This window comes from Mesoplodon bidens, assembly GCF_964165515.1.
Source record: "Mesoplodon bidens genome assembly, chromosome: 10".
NCBI classification, from domain to species: Eukaryota; Metazoa; Chordata; class Mammalia; order Artiodactyla; family Ziphiidae; genus Mesoplodon; species Mesoplodon bidens.
Window position 1 is genome coordinate 26,678,748 of NC_138172.1, and position 19,318 is coordinate 26,698,065.

A 19,318-nucleotide genomic window follows, 5' to 3' on the forward strand; every position below is an offset into this window, starting at 1 on the left:
GGGAAAAAAAAAGCCTTGAGAAACACTCTCCTACAGTGTAGAGGCAGTGGGAGAGAGAGAAGGCAAGCATATTGGGAAACTGGTCTGGGGGAGGGTTGGAGGCGATGTCTTCCAAACTCCTCGGAGGATGAGGAATTTATAAATACCACTCAGAGGAAAGAGGTGAGTTGAGGGAAGGAGACTGGGAGAGGGCTTCCAGGAGATAATGCTCCTGGAAAAAATGCCAGCTAACCAGGTTTTCGGATCAAATGTGTCAGGAGATGCTTTGAGGTAAATAAAATATGAGAAATGAGAAACCTTTGAATTTCCTACATCAGGGGCTAATGAGAAACTCAGGGTGGGCAGCAGGAGGCTTTCCCTGAGCTTTGATCCTTAGGGAGGAAAAAATTGGGATTTGTCAATTCCCCTGAGGAGCTCTCTCAGGTGGAGAGAGAAGAGGGTTAAGGTCACACAATATTAGGTCAGAGATCATGTCAACCCCCTATAAGGAATGGATTATGCCTGGACAGATGGCAGGGAAAGGCTTCCGAGGAAGTTGAAAGGGAAACACAGAAGCATTCCCTGAGCTGAGCTGATCACAGGGAATTGCTTTATCCATACTGCATTTGGTTTTATTATAGTTATTCTTCAGTGAAGATACTCTGTCTCTGCAATTTATAATATGGACATAAATCTCTGCTTGAGATAGAATTACCCATCAAACCACTGATAGACTACTTTAGACCCATCCCACAACTGCAGTCATTTTCTTGGTAGACTGGGGAAACACTCCCCCTCACCTCATGCACACACCAAGGGCACCGAGTGAAAATTGACAGCAGAATGAACTTTGATTACAGAGGGAAGGACATAATGATACAATTGTCTAGGCCCACGTGGTCTCAAAAGGGTTTTCTCATATCATTTATGAGAGCGATCCTCTCCAGAACTCTGGGGAGGGGACCCATTATTTCCATTTTACAGATGTAGAGACTGTGGCCCAGAGAAGACTAATGAATTGTCTAAGACCATGAGTGGCAGAGCCAGGATCTGGATCTATTTCCTCTCATTCTAAGTTCAGTTCTTTAAGACAATGCAGGCAGAAGATAGCTTTCTTGATGGGCATTCTGCCAGAGCAATATGCTTGGAATGACTCTTATCTTGGCAAAAGCCATAAGGGTCTCAATAGTGACAGATACCTTTTAAAAATTCATCAGATGATGAAGGATGTGGGCCCAGGTACAGTTGGAGGCCTTCTTCTGGGAAAGCCCTGCATCTATCCAAGCTCAGGAGTACATGTGATGAGCACCACTGCAAATTACTACCTGTCTTTAATGTGTTCCAGATTCGTGTCCACAACTCTTTTAAGATCCATCCAGGAGCTCAATGTCTCCTGTAGCCTCTAATGAGGCTGAAATATGGTTAAACTAACCCCAAAGATTCTTGGGTGTACCCAATTCAAAATCTAGGGTCCGATCTCAGGCACTCAGACTTCTGGTGATAACCCAGAACACATACATTTCTGGTATGTGCCAGATCCATAAACTGGCCTTTCTCCATTTGAAATGATTCTTCAGCTCATTGGACTGGAAGTACACTGAGCTCTGCTTTTATCATCCTTCTGTACTGATTTCACCATAAGGCCTGGAGAAATGCAACTCACCTTTCAGGGCTTCAATTTTCTGACTTAAAGAAATTAAGGTTTAATGTTTTACTGTCACTGGCAAGAGGTCAGATGGTTTGAGGATGTCATCTCTTCCTGCTGGGATGCTGACTCATACAGTGGGTACATCTGACTTAAAAGCCCATGCCCCATCCACTCTGCTGGACTGATCTCTAGAGCTTCCTGTGGTTTTTGTGATGTATCACTCCACATTCCTTGAACTACTGAGGATGGGAATGAAGAACGGATGCTGATATTTGCTGTTTGCACTAAGAGTGCAAAACCACCCAGTTAACAAATACTTAGTAAGGAGCCAAGCCTGTGGACCTCCATCTGCGGCTACATTGTTATTATTTCCAGTACAGCCTCAAAGAGAGAGTGTGCTTTAAAAATACTTACCTTGGTTTTCTCATTAAGTTTTATAACTCTGTAGAAATACACTGGATTTTTGTGTCAGGACATCTGAGTATGAATCTAAGCTCTATCCACTATTAGTTGCAAGAATTTGGGCATATAACAATTTTAAATGTCCATTTATTCATCTGTTAAAAGGTTATAATATTTTCCTATTGCCTCATTTGTTGATTTCTGGAATCAAATGAGACAAAATGTAAGGCAAATGAACATGGTAGGGTGTTATACAGAAGGGATATAATAGTAAAAAAAAAAAAAAGACTTAGAGATGCCTTACTTGTCTTTGTTAAACAAGTTGTACAGAATATTTGTGGAAAACCACTGAAAAATCCTGGAGTTAACTATGCAGCAGTGTATCTGAAAGTCAGAGAAGTAGACATGCTAAGGGAAGAGTCGGTCAAAGCTGTTGGTTATTACTCAGTTTCTTGCAAGGTTTTAACTAGGGATTATTTGGCATTGTCTGGAGATAATTTTGGTTCTTACAAGTTGGTGGGTTGGCAGGGCATTTGGCTACTGACATCTAGTGGGTAGAGGCAAGGGATGCTGCAAAACACCCTGTAATGCTTATAACAGCCCCACATCAATGAATTATGTGGGCCAAAATGTTAATAGTGTTGAAGTTGAGAAATCCAGGCCTACTAGAAGTTGCTTGAGTTCCGAAACTAGTATACCGTATTTATTCCTGTGTTCTAGCACCTAGTGCTGCACTTGGCACAAAGTGGACACCATATATATATATATATATATATTCTGAATAAATGAACACCCACAGAGAACCTGATAATGCCAGTTAGAACTAATTCATACTGCCAGTGCAAGTCTTATTTCCTCTAGGCACCCTCTCTGTCTACTCTTCTAGCTTCTTTACTTTTCTGTCCTGTTGTAGCTTCATCCCTCTTTCCTCCTCCCAACATCGGGCAAGAGTGAGAATAGCGTATCAAATCTGAGGATGCCTTGTAGCGATAAATAATGCTTAGAAGGCACAACTACAAGACTTCCCCTGGCTCCCCACCTTCAGACCACTCCATTTCAGCCAGATGAATAATCACATCAGTAAATAAATGGATTCATTCTCTGAAGGAAATGGATTCCTTCACTGAGCATAAACAGATAGGACCAAAAGCACATATTTCCTGCAACTGTCTTACTAGAACGGTTCAATTATGCTTTTAAAAAGACACATCCTGAGCCATGAAAAAGAAACTAGGTTTAGATGAGAAAAAGGAAAATGAAGGCATTTACTTCTGGGAGCACAGATATTATGTCTATCTGTTCATCACGGCATCTCCGAAGCCTAGCATGGTACCTGGCACTTGGTAAGCATCCTTAAATATTTGCTGAATGCAAGAATAGCCTAGTGAAGTCAACACTCCAAGCCTTCCCTCAAATCCGCCCCCAGTTAAAAAAAATTATTTTTTGGTCTCAACCATTCAGTTTCATAGGAAGGCAAATTGAATGTCATAGGCTTTGAAAAATTATATTCCGTTTCTTCCCTTATCCAAAGCTAGATAAAGATATATGGGTTCATCATTGAGAGGTAGATGTCACTGTGGTGACTTGAAAAGTCCTCAAGTAATAATCTATATTGGGCACAAATGTTCTTAAAGCCATTTTTTTTACCAGAAATAAAACAAGTCTAAAATATTTGTCATATCTTTGCCAGAAAGCCTACACAGAGACAATGTGTGGTAATTTGGGAGAATTTAAAGATTCTGCAAGCAGGGCTAAAGAAGTCACATGGGTACTATCAACAGAAGCTTTTTACCCCCAACCTACCAGTTCCCCCCAAAAACTCTAATGAAATGATTACCCCCTTACATTTGGCCAACCCAAAGCTCCACAGTGAACTGATTGCCCTGTGCTGGGAATAAGCTTTCCAGAAACCATAGTGGAATGCGTCTGAAGTTACCCAGGAACCATTTTCCATTAAGACTTTTGGCTTGAATCTGTTCAAAAATGATCACTGTAAAATATATTAATTATGCAGATCCATTAGTCTGCAGAGTAAAGTGACTGAGGTGCTTCTATTTTCAACTCATCCCTAAACTTTAAACATTTAAAGGCACACCCATGACCAAGAGCCTCTTCTAGAGGATTGAATGCCTCATGTGTTCCTTTCAGGCTCAAAATCCTCCCTGATTCCATCTTCTTAGACAAGGATGGAACAGGACCACCAGCTCTGTTTGTACACCAGCTTAGAATGTTTGATGACAAATTCAAGCCTCGTCCCACGCTCATTATGTCTTAACACCACATGCTATTCCTGCATACTCAATAGATCATTTTTAAGCTCTTAAGGATCAACTTGATTAAGTATACACATCCACAGCCAAAGAGAAGGCAGAAGAAAATGTAGGTAAGATGAAAGACAATCTCTACTGTGATTTATTTTGGATTTGGTCTCCTCTCGGAAGAAAGCTCTATCTTGTAGATGGAGACTGACATATGATATGCTTTATAAAATTGTCTCTAAGCTTAGTTTTAAGGGATAAGCCTATATTTCATGAACGCTGTGGATGAGTACAACATATTTCTTTAAAGTAAAAGTGCTCATTTGATGACTGTTAATATATTTAAACCTCTCATAAATGCTGGTGGAAAACGCAGATTGATTTAAATTTCTTTATCCTGACTGGCTCTAATACCACACTCTCTGATTAAACCATCCAATTATTATTTTTTAAGAGCAAGAAAAAGAGGTCAATAAGTTTTACCTCTGACAAAAATGACTATCATTTTGGAAACACATCTTCCTGAGTACTGCACTCTGATCTCTTTCATTTACTCGACACCAGGAGTAATTCAAAAGCTATCACTATTAGATGCAGCAGACCACACCAAGAAGTCAATATTGTGTCAACACTTCAAAACTGGACTCTTAATGCTCCCAATTTGGGATGGGTTGTTTTTGTTGGTTTGTTTGTTCATTTGTGTTTTTAGATCCCTCTGGTTTGGGGTGAAATAGAGCAAAAGTGTCCTAAGCTAGGTTCTCTCTTCTAGTAACATTTTCATCACTCACAATCCTTTCTCTCTCACTGAGGGAAGAAAATGCAGCATTTCACAGGCTCACCTCATGACGGGTGTGCCCTGTTTCTAGTCCGAAAACTGTCAGTGGAGGAGAAATGTCAAACATATTGATTCTACTCAGTTGCATTTTCCTCCTAAAAGATCCAGTTGAATTTTATTGGCTTAAATGGATTTCAAATGGAGAGTTCAGTGCTCAGGTGCAAAAGAATGTATCTGGGGCCTCTGAATTTCAACTTTGTCACACTTCACAGCATGCTTATCGGCAGCTGTTTTCATTTTTTAATTACCCAGGTGGTATAGGCGCTTTGCAATATTCTACCTGAAGGGTCACGTCAGTGCTTTCCAGCTGGCCACAAAGTGCAAGAAACTCATGCTGGGGGTGCGTAAAAAAAAAGGTGAGAATTCTACAAAGTCTCCACAAATACATCAATTCAGTAGCAACTGCTTTTTATATTTTGCATCAGTGATAAACCAGATACCTTGAGGTACTGATATGTGTGTTATCATCACATCTTAATTTTGACTCTATGTTCGAAAGATTGAAAACCAAAGGGATGGATTTCTTGTGATCAATTTAAAAAAGCTACCTTAATTCAGCCACTTCTGCATATAGCTCTCCCTGGACTGGCTCCCTCTTGTGAGATCCACATCTTTATAGTTGAGTGGAAATACAACGCACACTCTCTAGTTACAAACACATAATTAGCTTAGAGTCACAAAAGCAGAGCCTGAGAAGAAGGAGGCTATGTAGCTTCAGAAGGGGGAAAAGCACTAATGAAAATATGGTGTAAAAAAAAATATGGTGTGTTATGGTACACCCTGCAAGTCGCTGCAGGCTAGGAGTTGGTTGTAGATTGTACTGATGAAGTGAAACCCTGGCTGAGGGGAGAGATGAAGAGCTTGACTCTGGAATGAGCCTGTCTGGCTCTGAGTGTCATCATTATCACCGTGTTGCCACAAACGAATGGCACACTTGCCTCTGTCTCCGTTTTCTTATCTGTAAAACTGGGATTTATCTGTAAATCTCCCTCCTGGGATAGCTGTGAAGATTCAAGGAAACAAGCCACGTAAAATGCTTAGCACAGTGCCAGGCATACAGTAGGTACTTACTAAATGGAAACGACGACTGCATTCCTCATCTTGCTAAAAAGAATAAGTGGTCTCATCGTGAAATCAAAATTCCCTTTGTTATTCTCCCCTACGTGGCACAGATTTTTATTCCTTTGAAGAGATTACAACAGTTTTGGGGGTAATGGCATTCTGGACTTTTCCAAAGGGATGCTTTCAAGACCAGGCACGTTCATCCTAAATCACACAAAACATCTTGACCTCTCCAAGATACAGATGCCCCACTGTCCTTCCTATATCAGTGGGTACGAGCCTGCTGGGAGCCCTAACAGTTTTGTAAACTGGCAGCCCGCAGGACAAGACAGATACTTTCACCTGCAGGGTGCCCCCCACCCCCGCCCAGATCTGCATTCATTTCGGTTACTGAACAACTTCAGAGGATGATCAACTCCGTTTACAGCTAGCGACTTTGTACATAACCTGTTAATGACAGCCATGTAAAGAGAAAGATGACAAAAATATTAAGGGATGTTGGGGGAGTGGGTGTTTGGGGAGATAAAGACAGATGTTCAGTGCTGTTGAGTTTCCTTAGCGGTAAATGCCAACAGCCCAAGGCTAGAAGTTTTATTTTTTCAACAAACTACCAACTAAGGAACACTTGGTGCTCGTGAGGGTTTATGGCATCTAAGGCTGTTATAAGGAACGTGCTTCTTGTGACCAGTAAGAGGCAATGTAAGTTCATATGGGTTTAGAAGATTTTAAAAAAATGTATAATAGTTTATTACTATACATTCAAATGAATCCTTTAAATGTAGTCTTATTTTTTAAAAATTTTTACTGGAGGATTTTTGAGGCTGAACTCAATTAACCAAAATTCAAAATTCTGTTTGTCAGAATGAGTAGTTCCATTCCAGCTTGCAAAGGGTGTGTGAGGGGCAGAATGCCCAAAAGAAGCAGACGTGGGGACCACATTCCTAGATTCCCAGACACTAGTGTTTCCATGAGCTGCCCCTAGATTACTTCAGGATCTGAATCATTCCTCTTCCGAAAAAGAATTCTATGCCTAAGAGGTCTAGGCACACATGACATTCCTAACTTTACTTTCAAAATCTCTGAAGAATAGATAGTCAGACCCCCTCTTGCTTCTTATTCAGTGGTGCCTTTAACTTTCATTATAAATATATTCTCTAATCCATTTCACCATGAAAAAGACTATGCAGATTTGTTGATTGTGTAACAAAAAGAGAAGATGAGAACCTCAGTTTATTTCCATTAGAGCAATTATTTAATCATCCAATCATCTCTCTCTAGGGTAATTATATTGACAGACCTTCTCTCAGACTTCTGAATTAACAACAAAGAATTCAGATCCTCTAACACTCTCTAGAAAAACAGATAGAAAAAAAGCAGTTAACCAGGTAATGCCTTTAAAAATCATAACTAGCAGTGGTGAGCAGATCACGGTATGGCACTAGTTTGAATTGAATAACAGCAACTTTTCTCTTGATCAGCATCAGATACAGAAACATGAGAGCCAGGGCTGGGCATCTGACGGACGGTGGCACAAACACACAGTGCAAAGACAGAAGAGAAGCAACAGCCACTTGTGATTAAATCTTTTCACGGAATTCTAGAGATGTACTTTAATGATCTGAACACTTTTCATAAATTCAGTTCTTTTAAAGGTGCATGTACCTCATCCTAGAGGAAACTCATCTCATCTATTATACCCTGGCTTAAGGCCTCATGAAATTAGCACACCCCTTCTTGGCACAGCACAACGTATTTGGTAGCCATTTATGGAGTTTACAAAATTCTTGCTCTGACATTGAGGAAGAAACTTAATTAAAATGATATGCAGATTATGGCACAATGAACATACTTAAGTCATTAAACACTCCCGGTGGGAGGCAGAATGACATGACATTTTTATGAAGCCAAATGTAAGTTTGCTTAAATAGTTTCCTTACTATGTTCAGAGAAACCCAGCGCATCCTTCAACAACTAAGGTAAGCATCACACTATCATACAGCAGAGCTCTTTGGCTTAAACAGACGAATACGAGCAAGCAAAGTAAGAAAAAAAAAGACATTATCCCTAAAGATTTCAGAAAATGATATTTGGAAAGATAAGTGACTGTACAGTCTAAATCTATGCAAACACACACACACGCACACACACACACACACACACCCCACCCCCAGCCAGCTGTAAATCAAGAGAGATATAAACTTACCGGAGCAAATATCACCATACACATTTACAAAAGAATTGATAATCCAACTTCCCTCTCCTGAAAGAAAATAGAGGCTCTCTCATACTAAAAATCAAGCTTCTCTGTCCACAGCACGAGCCACTGGTCCCTCTTTTTATGAAGCAAAGGAGGAGAACAAGAAAATCAATGAGGAGGGTAAGTGAGATGTTATACCAATCAGGTAGCAGCTTCTGCCTTATTTGCAGAGAGATGGCAAAACGGTCATATTATTAGACAGTGGCAACCCACAGCCGAAGTACAGCAACCTGATACTTCCCTCTGGTGAAAGGCTGCCTGCTTTTTGGGAGGTGGTTACCATCCCACACTTGGCTGTTTGCTCCCAACTGCAAGGGCAGGACCGGCTGCTGTGAGCAAGCCAGCTGCATCACCCAGGGAGCACCATCTCCCCCTTGAATCTGCGAGCCCTCTCCTCCCTCCACCCAGTGCTTAAAAACAAACTGGGAAATCAAAAGGAGCTGGGAATTTGTGTGTCCAGGGTGCGTGGGGGAAGTGGTGGTTTTAGAAAATCCTTATGAATAGATTTGCATAGATTAAGGAGATGTGTATACGTTTGCTTAGAAAAAATTGCCCTCGTTTTTATGAAAATGCCTGGATGCGATGCCTGATGCCCATTTGGGAGATTCATACACCACCCATAAATAATCACTAAGGTGATGGTACCTGAAGACAGGCTTTTCGGGCTCTGGCAACTGGGGAAGGGACGAAGGGACTCGGTGGCTTACTCGTCCCAGGAGTGTGACTTAAAGTCTCCGCAGCCAAATCTGAAAATCGAAAAGGTTTCAGAGGTTTCAGTGTGACCTGGGTCTGCTTTGTCTACAAATGGGCCTCTCTAGGAGGGAGATGAGCTTGACAAGTTCAAGGGGCCGAAAGCATAGCATCCTGAGGCAGCACGGTTTAGAGGGATTGGCACTGAATTCACGGACAGGGTGCCCACAGGTGAGACACTCTCCGCACGGTGGCTTCCTGAGGACCCCTTCTCTCTGAGGTCTACACCACAGCAAAGGAGGAAGAAACCCGCATGCCTCTTCCCTTCACATTCCCCATCAGGAGCCCACTCGGGACAGGAATAGTGTTAGGATGGCCCAGGTGTCTCTGCTTTATCTTTTGTGTGGTCGGTGATGGCCTGACGGAAACTCACCTCGGCTGGCCAGCCTTTTTATTGGTGGTTGTTAATTCGGACTCTGTCCTGAGTGTTTCTTTGGGTCCCTCTCTCTGTCTCTGTCTCACACACACACCAGCACGGCAACAGCAGTCATTACCATCACATCTCCCTCCTCCCTCTCCCCCTCCAAACACACGGTAACAACTCAAGGACGTCGGGGACCAAACAAACAAACCAAACCTGATGAGGAGTCAGGCCACCCGGGTTCCAGCCCCAGCCTTCCACTGACTCGTCACGTGACTTGGGAAGTACCTTAAGGTCTCCGAGTCTCAGTTTGTCTTCTGTGAAATGGGCACACTAACACCTCATAATGCTGCTGGTGGAGGGGAGGGGAACAGATGAAAAATGGCTAAGGCTTTCAATGCACGTACAACCTGGGCTCAGCATCCTGCAGCCGTCTGTTTCCTCCTCCCCCTTCTGTGATGTGCCTGTTCCTCACACATCACCCTCCAGTAGACTCTTGAAAGTTTCAACCTGTACGTGGTCCCTTTGCAATTCTGGTTGGAATCTCATTCCCCCCACACTCTCATCTCCACTCTCCCCACTGCCACTCCTCACCTGCCAGTTGAAAGATCACTGCATTTCATGGAGAGAAGTTACTCAGGGGAGTAAATTGAGCAAATTAACCCAGTTGAAGCAAGAAAAAAAAAAAAAGGCTGAGAATCACCAGGCAGTTCCATGAGCTCTCAGTAGGCATTTGTGGAATAAATGAATGAAAGACTGACTGAAGGAATCGGGTCCCTGTGCTAAAGGCCACAGTTCGGGCCAGGCGGCTGGTGACCTGCAGTGTTAGAGCCGAGTTAAAGTGATGCAGTTCCAGCCACGCACCTGTAGGGCAGAAGCACTCTTAACAGTTTCTTCAGGGTGGAGAGTGAGTCACTTTTATCAGGGTTTTAAATATTAAGAGCCCCATTTCCAGTAAAAGAATTTTGAATTCCATATAATGATGCCAAACATTTCTTGAATATTTGTCTGTGTCAGGTACCAGTCTAAGTTTTTTGTTTGTTTGTTTGTTTGTTTGTATAAGTGTGTTATCCTATGTGGGCCGCACAGAACCAAGAAAAGTTATGATTTTCATTCCGGTTTACTGAAGAGGAAACCAAGACCCAAAGAGTTAAGTAACTTATCCAAAGGCACACAGTCAACAGTGGGTAAAGCTAACATTGGAACTCAGTTGGATGCCAGGCACCAAGCCATTAACTTCTCTGTTCTAGATGTCACATTGCGGCATTTACATTTTTATTTATTCAGCCTCCAGGCTGTGCATGATCCACATATGGCTTCACGGACCCTGGCATAATTCCACAGCGCTTCCCACTGCTTGGATTCACACCACAGAGACTGGGAGGCCCAACTGTAGAAAGGGGGCCTACCAAGCTGCCACAGGCCCCGCCCGGGGTCTGCTGCATTCTGTGTGGACTTGACCTTATTCAAGCCCCTGGAAGACAGGAGGTGTGAGGCTCAGTCTCGGGATTGCCAGTGGCCTGCTCAGTGACCCTGGGCGTGTCCCTTCATTTGTCCATCTTTCAGGTTTTCTCAGGTTAAATGGAAGGGTTTCCACTGAGTGATCTCTAAAGGGCTTGTGGGATCAACTTTGACCAGATAAGGTTCTAAGACTAAAGGTAGGATTCTATTCTGCTGCTGGGGTCTGCTCTTCCTGCCTCCTATTTTGTTCCAGATAAAGCGTCAACATTCTCTCCGGCTCCCCGCCACCCCCTCCCTCCCTTCATCTCTCACCTGGGCCACTATGATAGACGCCCTGCAGACCTCCCTGCCTTCACTCTTATCCCGATAAAGCATGCTCTATACATTATCCAGACTGAGCTATTTAGAATATAAATTAGATCATATCACTTGTCTGAGAAAAATATTTCTGTCGTCATCCAGTAGGTTGCACGTAAAACTCAAACTCTTTACTGTGTCTCCAAAGCCTTATGTGACCCCGCTCCCATCTGCCTTTTTGTTTTTAATCTAATTCCAACCGTCTGCCTCCCTACTCTTCAGCCACACTAGCCTTTTATACCTTTACACTCGCTATTTCTTCTGCCTGGAACATTCTTTCCTCAGATCTTTGCCTGCTCTCTTCCTTTGTCACTGGATCCTTAGTTCTATTGTCCACTCTTTAGAGGGTCCTTCTTCCCTGACCACCAGACCTAAAAACACCCTCTCTCTCCCCAGTCACTCTCTTTCATGTTACCTTGTATTTTGTTGTTGTGGTCGCAGTGCTGCTGGTGGTGGTGGTGGTGATGGGTGTGTGTGTGTGTGTGTGTGTGTATGTGTGATGTGGGTTTTCTGTACCTCTTATTGCCTTTTTGTTCTTGTTTACTTGTCTGTTTAATTAACTTCTTTCACTAGGAGATAACTTCTGGGGAAGTAGGAAGTCTGTTTGTTTTGCATAACACTGTATCCTCAGTGTCTAAGAGAATGCTTGGCACTTAGTAGATGCTTAACGTCCATGAATGAATCAATCAATCAACATGAGAACAAGTTAGGCTTGAGACAGGAAAAGAAACCTGCTTCTCAAAAGACCTTAGACTTGAAATGCAGCACAGGTGAACAAAGGTGATTGACTGACTCATATTGATGGACACAGACTGTTTGTACTTCCTCATTCAGGGAACCTTCTTGAAAGGTTGCAGATTTCTGTATCATGTTGATTTAAGTGGAGGCCGTGTCAAAGACAGTGGAGAGCTCCTTTTGGAAACCATATGGATCAGGTGTTCTCTAGAAGCTTGGGTGCCCAGGGTTCAGTTTATCTAGGCCCACACAGATATTTGGATATTTGAACACTTGACTGTAAGTCTGTCATCAGAGAGCAAATAGTCTTGTCAGCCAGCCTCTTATACTGTCCTGACTTCCATTCTAGCAGACAGTTCAGATAGTCGGCTACCACTGTAACATGCCATTGGAACTGACAGGAGTAAAGCAATATGCCATTGTTGATGGCTCTTGTTTGGAAAAAATGATACTAGCGTTGTCACTACTGTCTTCAAAATAACATTTACCCATTATTAGACTATTAAAAATAGTACAGTGTTCTCTGAGTTGGGTACTTATAGAGAAGGTTAAATGAAAATAATCTGTGATTCTCAGAAAACATCATCAGCAATGCTAATTTCCAATATGGTCAGATCTTCAACTCTGATCTTTCAACTGACCGTGGCCTTCAGACAACTTCAAATGAATTTTTTTCTAAACCGAAATGCTTGTCTCCCCTTTGGTAGACACACCTCCTGGTAAATGCAACAGCTCCTTTCCCTTACAGCTTCTGTTTCCAAATATCTGGCTTCTCACACGGGGTCCTTTCAGGCCTGTCTGCTTCAGGTTGAGACGGTGGGAGGTCTAGCTTTCTAAGCATTTAGCAAACACTGAAAGGAAAATTGCAGCGCCATGAGGACCTCTCCCTCCATTGCTGCAGGGGGAGGAAGGTAATCCAAGACAAGAAGACCACTCTGGCCACACTAATAAATGACTGAGGGCATTACCTAAGTTTCTTCCATTTTGCTCCCAAAACAATTTCAACTCTTTCAAGCTATAGTAATGAGAGCACTTATATTTAATCTACTTATGGAACAACCTTGAAATCTTTAATGGTGCCTTCCTTACTCTGACTGCAAACAGCTCCTGGCAGGAATAAAAGGCCATTTATTCTGACATGGACTGGTAAATAGGGTCAGGGCAGAACTTTCTAGACCTCCTGTTATTTATTTCTTTGGAGGGAGAAAGAGTGTTTTCCTCCAACTCTGTCTTTTTTTCAAAAACCTAATGAGATAAAGTAATATCAATAAAATTAGAACATTTATTAGGTTATTAGCTTTCCTCAGGAGAGTTCAAGGCTGGCAAACAGAAGCTGAACACAGAGAAGAAGTTTGTGGAAACAAGAGAAACTAAGAAATATACTGGAACAAGGTTTGAAGAGTGTTTGGGTACTGGGGTGGAAACACAGCCCTGACTGGGAGGACAAGGGAGACAAATGATAATGAACATAGCAAATGAAGCAGACAGAGAAAACAAACTATGCTTACCAAAGGAGAAAGGGGGGGGGAGGGATGAATTAGGAGTTTGGGATGAACATATACAACTATATATAAACTAGATAGCCAACGAGGACCTACTGTAGAGCACAGGGAGCTATAGTCAATATCTTATAATAACCTATAATGGAAAAGAATCTGCATAAGAATATATATATAACTGAATCACTTTTTACTGTAGACCTTAAACATTGTAAATCAACTATACTTCAATAAAAAAATGATAAAATTTGAAACAAAAACCAAAAAAAAACTGCAGCAAGTGAAAAATGTTTGACAAATTCTCTGAGAACTGTGAGTCTAAGCAGGATCATACCTTATCCATCTCTGTACCCTCCAAAGCAAAGTGGCTGACACAGAGCAGTCAAGCAAAGATGATTTGCTGAATGCAGGAGGACAGAAGGATTCGGGGGTAGGATATGGTGAAGTGCACGACGACCTTTTGGGCACACACTGTGCTGCACAGCTTCTATTTGTCCCTCCAGCTCCCCTTTCCCCCCCACTCTGCGTCCCAGGCTGACCTAACTGGACCACATGAATGAGCTCCCGTCTCCTGAGGCATCCCAGTGGAGGCACAGCCAATGGAGAGTAATGCCAGGAGGTCTGAGGCCAAGAGGAGACTGAAGCCTGGGTACTTATTCTCTCGGTCCCTCCTGATGGGTTTCTAAGTGGGGTCCGTCCCTCTAGCAAAGGCCACAAGTGCTGTAAAGTTGCCTTCTCCACACACTTTGTCTCTCTTTCTGTCTCTCTGTCTCTCATCCCCCGCTTCACTTGACCCTTTGGGCCTGGGGGGGAACAGCTCGTCTCAGTTGCTATCCTTAAGGTGCTGCATGGGCACCATCCCTTTTTGCTTTACTTAAGTCTTTCCTACTCCTTTTTAATAAGTCCTCTCCCCTTAAAAAAAAACAAAACTCCCCTTAATCACCCAGTATGAGTGTGCCAGCTCTTTCCTACCTGGAGCCTGACTACACAAACAGGTGGATCTGGGTTCCAGTTCTGTCCCTTACTCCATGTAGAGTCTTTTCACTCGCCATCACCTATAAGATCGAGTACTTGTAAATTACTGCATGCAGAGTGTAAGTACAGAGCAAACGCACAGCATCTAACAAGGTGGGGACAGTTATACTCTTGATAGTGATACTCTTTGCCAGGTTCTGTTTGCTTTATAGAGATGATGCCTGGCTGTTTCATTTCTCCTTTAGAGGGAAGAGATTGTCAGGTTTTAGAAAGAAAAGGACAGCCCATACCTTGTTCAGAAAGACTTGACATATTTTCCTCAACTATGAGGGAGTTATACGAAGGACACTGAGGCATAAGGCTTAAAGTAAATAAGTATTTGTTGAAAATGATTTTGAATGTTGACATTTCTGAATATTCATAGTATATACATGGGTCCATCTACTTGGTCTACAGAGCAGGACTTTGGAGAGTTGCTTCCTTCTGACACTTCATGGACGGCAGTCTAGGGATTCCCCAATATCCATCCATGATCTCCTGGACCGCAGGCAATAACTCCAGAACTATTATAAGCTGGGTAATTTCTGCTTTCATTCCTGCTCTAATTAAATATTTCAAGCCAGTGGAGGGATTGAGTACCTTCAGAAACTCTCTAGAGATCTCAGAAAAACTAACTCTGGAGAGAACGGGACTCGGGTTTTTTTTTTTTTTTTTTTTTTTTGTGGTATGCGGGCCTCTCACTGCTGTGGCTCTCCCGTTGCGGAGCACAGGCTCCGGACGTGCAGGCCCAGCGGCCATGGCTCACGGGCCCAGCCGCTCTGCAGCACGTGGGATCCTCCCAGACCAGGGCACGAACCTGCGTCCCCTGCACCGGCAGGCGGACTCCCAACCACTGCGCCACCAGGGAAGCCCGGGACTCAGGTTTTATATATCACAGCTAAAGCCTACTCGGGGCTCATGTTTTCAATAGGGAAGAACAATCCTCAAATCCACGAGAACTTTGTTATTCTCCCACAATGAAAGGACAGTCATTCATTAGTCTAAAATTTCAGTTCAGCAATTGTTCATGGAATGAGTGCTATATGTCAGGCGTGTGCTAAGTTCAGTGGATTCAGTGGTGAAAAAGATAAATAATAGTCCCTGCCTGATAGGTTCTTAGGATCTTTCTGATTTATCTGCATAAGTCAGGAACCTACCAGGGCTTGGTGTATAAATAGCACTCAAAACATATTTGTTTAATGATTGAATGAACAGTGCTGAATTACTCTGATGTACTTCTTAATTATAGAGGTAAACATGTGAACATGTTGGCCTACCCTCACATGTAAAATATAACCATAAAATAAATATTGCTGTTAAATTCTTGTATGTACCAGAATATAGGCAGCACATCCAAATGACCAGATCATCTCAGTTCACAATATAATTTTAAGGATAATCTTTAATATCATAGTTTACAAGCTGAATGCCAGGAATTCCATGGAACTGCTCCTTGGCACACAGTGGAGGTGGGAAGATGGAGCGGGGGCTCCAACCCCTCCACTCCACTCCACTGGTTGCTATTCTATATCCCAGGCTTCTATATACGGTGGTATAAGAACAGCAAGTTCTATGTCTTAAGCAAAAAAGCATGGAGAACCACTGATGCAATGGAGGAATTTGGCAACTGTCATTTTATTTTTTAGCTGTAATAAACTCTCTAAATCTATATCTTAATTATGACTTAAAAAATTTTATTGGCGTATAATTGACTTACAAGGTTGTGTTAGTTTCAGGTGTACAGCAAAGTGAATCAGTTATACATATATATATATCCACTATTCATTTTTTTTTTTAGATTGTTTTCCCATAAAGGCCATTACAGAGTATTGAGTAGAGTTCCCTGTGTTATACACCAGGTTCTTATTAGTTATCTATTTTACATATAGTAGTGTGTATGTGTCAATCCCAATCTTCCAATTTATCCCTCTCCCACCTTATACCCTGGTAACCATAAATTTGTTTTCTACATCTGTGACTCTACTTCTGTGTTGTAAATAAGTTCATTTGTACCCTTATTTTTGGATTCCACATATAAGCAGTATCATATGATATTTGTCTTTCTGTGTCTGACTTAACTTCACTCAGTATGACAATCTCTAGGCCCATCCATATTGCTGCAAATGGCATTATTTCATTCTTTTTTATGGCTGAGTAATATTACACTGTATGTATGCACCACATCTTCTTTATCCATTCCTCTGTTTGGCAATTGTCATTTCTTGCAGTGGGTCTTTGTGATACAAATAACGATGCTAATGTTTATTCCTGGGTATTAGCCTAAGCTCTGTTCATGCACTATCTCATCTGATTATCATTCAACCCTATTGTTATTTTCATTTTACCAATGAGGAACCTAATGTTTACTGCAGTTCAGAACTTGGCCCAAATCTGCACAGATAAACAGTGTTAGAGCTAGGGTTTGAACCTAGTTTGTCTAACTCAAAAGTCCTGGTTGTAAATCTCATTACCAGCCTTACTAACGTGTGCAATTTTGGCATGTACTGTATATACAAGGTGGGCAGCTGACCATCACTTCTCTGACTGAGCTTATACTTACTGGAAAACAAAAATGATGATGTATTTCAATGGCATAATTTCTGATGATAATATCTGCTGTTCTGCTGTAGAGGTTATAAGTGGTCTCACCAGAAACCTCTAGACAATAGACTCATTCTTCCCACTAATCTTGCATAGCACCCAATTACTGCTCTGCATATAGTAGGTACTAAATACGTTTTTGTTAAATCAGGAAGAGAAAATGAATGAACTTTCTTAAGCCCACATTCATAATTCTAATCAGAAAGAGCAAAGATACAGCTCTCTGTTTTCGATCTTGTTTTTTATAATAGAGCTCCATCAGCTTACAAGTTTGGCTGTTCCTGACACATATTTCTTAAAGCCTGGTGCAGAACCACAAGATGAATAGGGGTTGCTGTGATTAAGGATTAAGACTTTATATCAGAAAGAATCCCTGAGGTCCATTTTTTACATGAATCTTGCTGGTAACGTAATAAGAGGGAGGGAAGAAAAACATGGAGACTATTTTCAATAATCTTGCTCAGTACACTGAGAAATGAATAGTAAATCAGATCATGAGCTATGTGACTTCATGGATGGGCTCCCCATGAAGAGAGGGGTCATGGCCAAGTGTGTACACTTGTGGGCCCCTTTGAGCCTTTCTAAACTTCAATTTCTTCACCTGTAAAATGGGAATGATAATGCTGATGCTAATGTGTTATAAATAACACAGGGAAGGAAGCCTGATGGTAATTATCACAAGTGTCTTGCACTGTCTCTCCCTGCTAACGCTTAAGGCCAGATAGATTTAAGAATCAAATTCGTGCAAAATGGCTTTCAGGTTTTCCTTTCCTTCCCAACAAACATGCCTCCAAAACCCACACTAAATTACAGCTCTAAATAAAATAGGGCGTCTGTAGGAAAGAGAATGAGGTCTGCATCCACCCCACGTAGTTTACAAAAATGTAGAATTTGAAAAATGAGAGCCGTGGAGCTCCAAGGATACTAGCTATGGCCTGTTTGGTTGATTCCATCTGAAACTATTCCCAGTCCATCCCACCTTCCCACTGCAGCCCCAGCTTAGGAATGTGATTTGTTATGATGGGGTGCAGCAAGAGAATGGGGTCCGTCAAAGAGACCTGGAGCATTATTTTAACTTAAGGGCTTATGAATCTTTGAAAAACCTCTCTTTTTGGCCTGAGTATGTCCTACCCAGAGGTGTCTCTGGATTCCTATGATATGGGATTTGGCCATTTGGCTTAAAGCAAATTAAGTCTCTGTTGGCCAATTCATCTGGCCAATAAAATCTCTCATAATTTTACAAACCCAAAAGATCCCTCCTATCTGGGGATGCTTCCTGCATTCTTAATTTATATTTTTCCCAAATCCTTGGATTCAGGACTACCAAGAAAGATGTTGCAGCCTTGGCTATCTCACAGGGCAGCTGTGATGCCAACACAAGACATCTTTGGTGAAAATACTCTTGAGAATTGAAATCTGCAATTCTAAAGAGAGTTCCTGTTCATGTCTGTGCTCAGTGTCTTCCTCCATAAACATACTATGCAACCATTCCTACTGTATTAGTTGATTATTTATTATTGCAGGCCAGCTTAGAATGGTTCAACATGCCATGTGCACTCACACAGAGGCAGTTTTCTTTTTCAGCTGTGCATCTATTTTTGAAACAGACTGCTTTACCACTGTCTCCTTTAAAATGTTAGCTCCTTCATAAACCATCCCCGAGTTGTTAAATGATACAAATTAAGAGAGTGAAGCTGAAGAACAGGACATTCTGATATTTCCAGAATGTCACTTATCTCAACTCTAAGAGCAGCCCTTTTCCTCCCATCTCTAGGGAACTGTGGGCACAGAAACTCCCTGTAAGGGACTAGAAACACAACTTGTTCTGACATTAGCTGTAGTAGTCTAAGGGAAGTCAGCCTTGCATTCTGTTCAGAAAAAGAAAAAGAGTCCACCCTTTCTGTTCGGATACCACATTGCTCTGGGATGTGGATCCTGGGATCAAAGCCACTGAGAAGTACGGTTCTCAAACCTGGCTGCACATCTGGATCACCTGAGCAGCTCAGACGAATCAGGAATTACCAGTTCCAAACTCAGATCTCCTGAATCATAAGCCAGAAGGGTCCCCACCTCGTTCTCCCCAATGGGAATTTGATAGG

At 42.1% G+C, this 19,318-nt stretch overlaps 1 protein-coding gene across 2 annotated transcripts in view; it reads right to left on the reverse strand.

Moving 5' to 3' along the window:
- Positions 1–19,318, reverse strand: part of SYNPR (synaptoporin) — a 285,823-nt gene that overhangs the window by 134,161 nt on the left and 132,344 nt on the right. Inside the window, exon 1 of one of the 2 annotated variants that reach the window (XM_081245570.1) lies at positions 8,388–8,551. The exons of the other annotated variant lie outside the window; for it this stretch is intronic. Coding sequence (XP_081101696.1) covers positions 8,388–8,411 — 24 coding nt within the window. The 5' untranslated portion in view covers positions 8,412–8,551. Of the gene's footprint in view, positions 1–8,387; positions 8,552–19,318 lie in introns of those variants that run through there. 2 annotated transcript variants of the gene reach the window in all.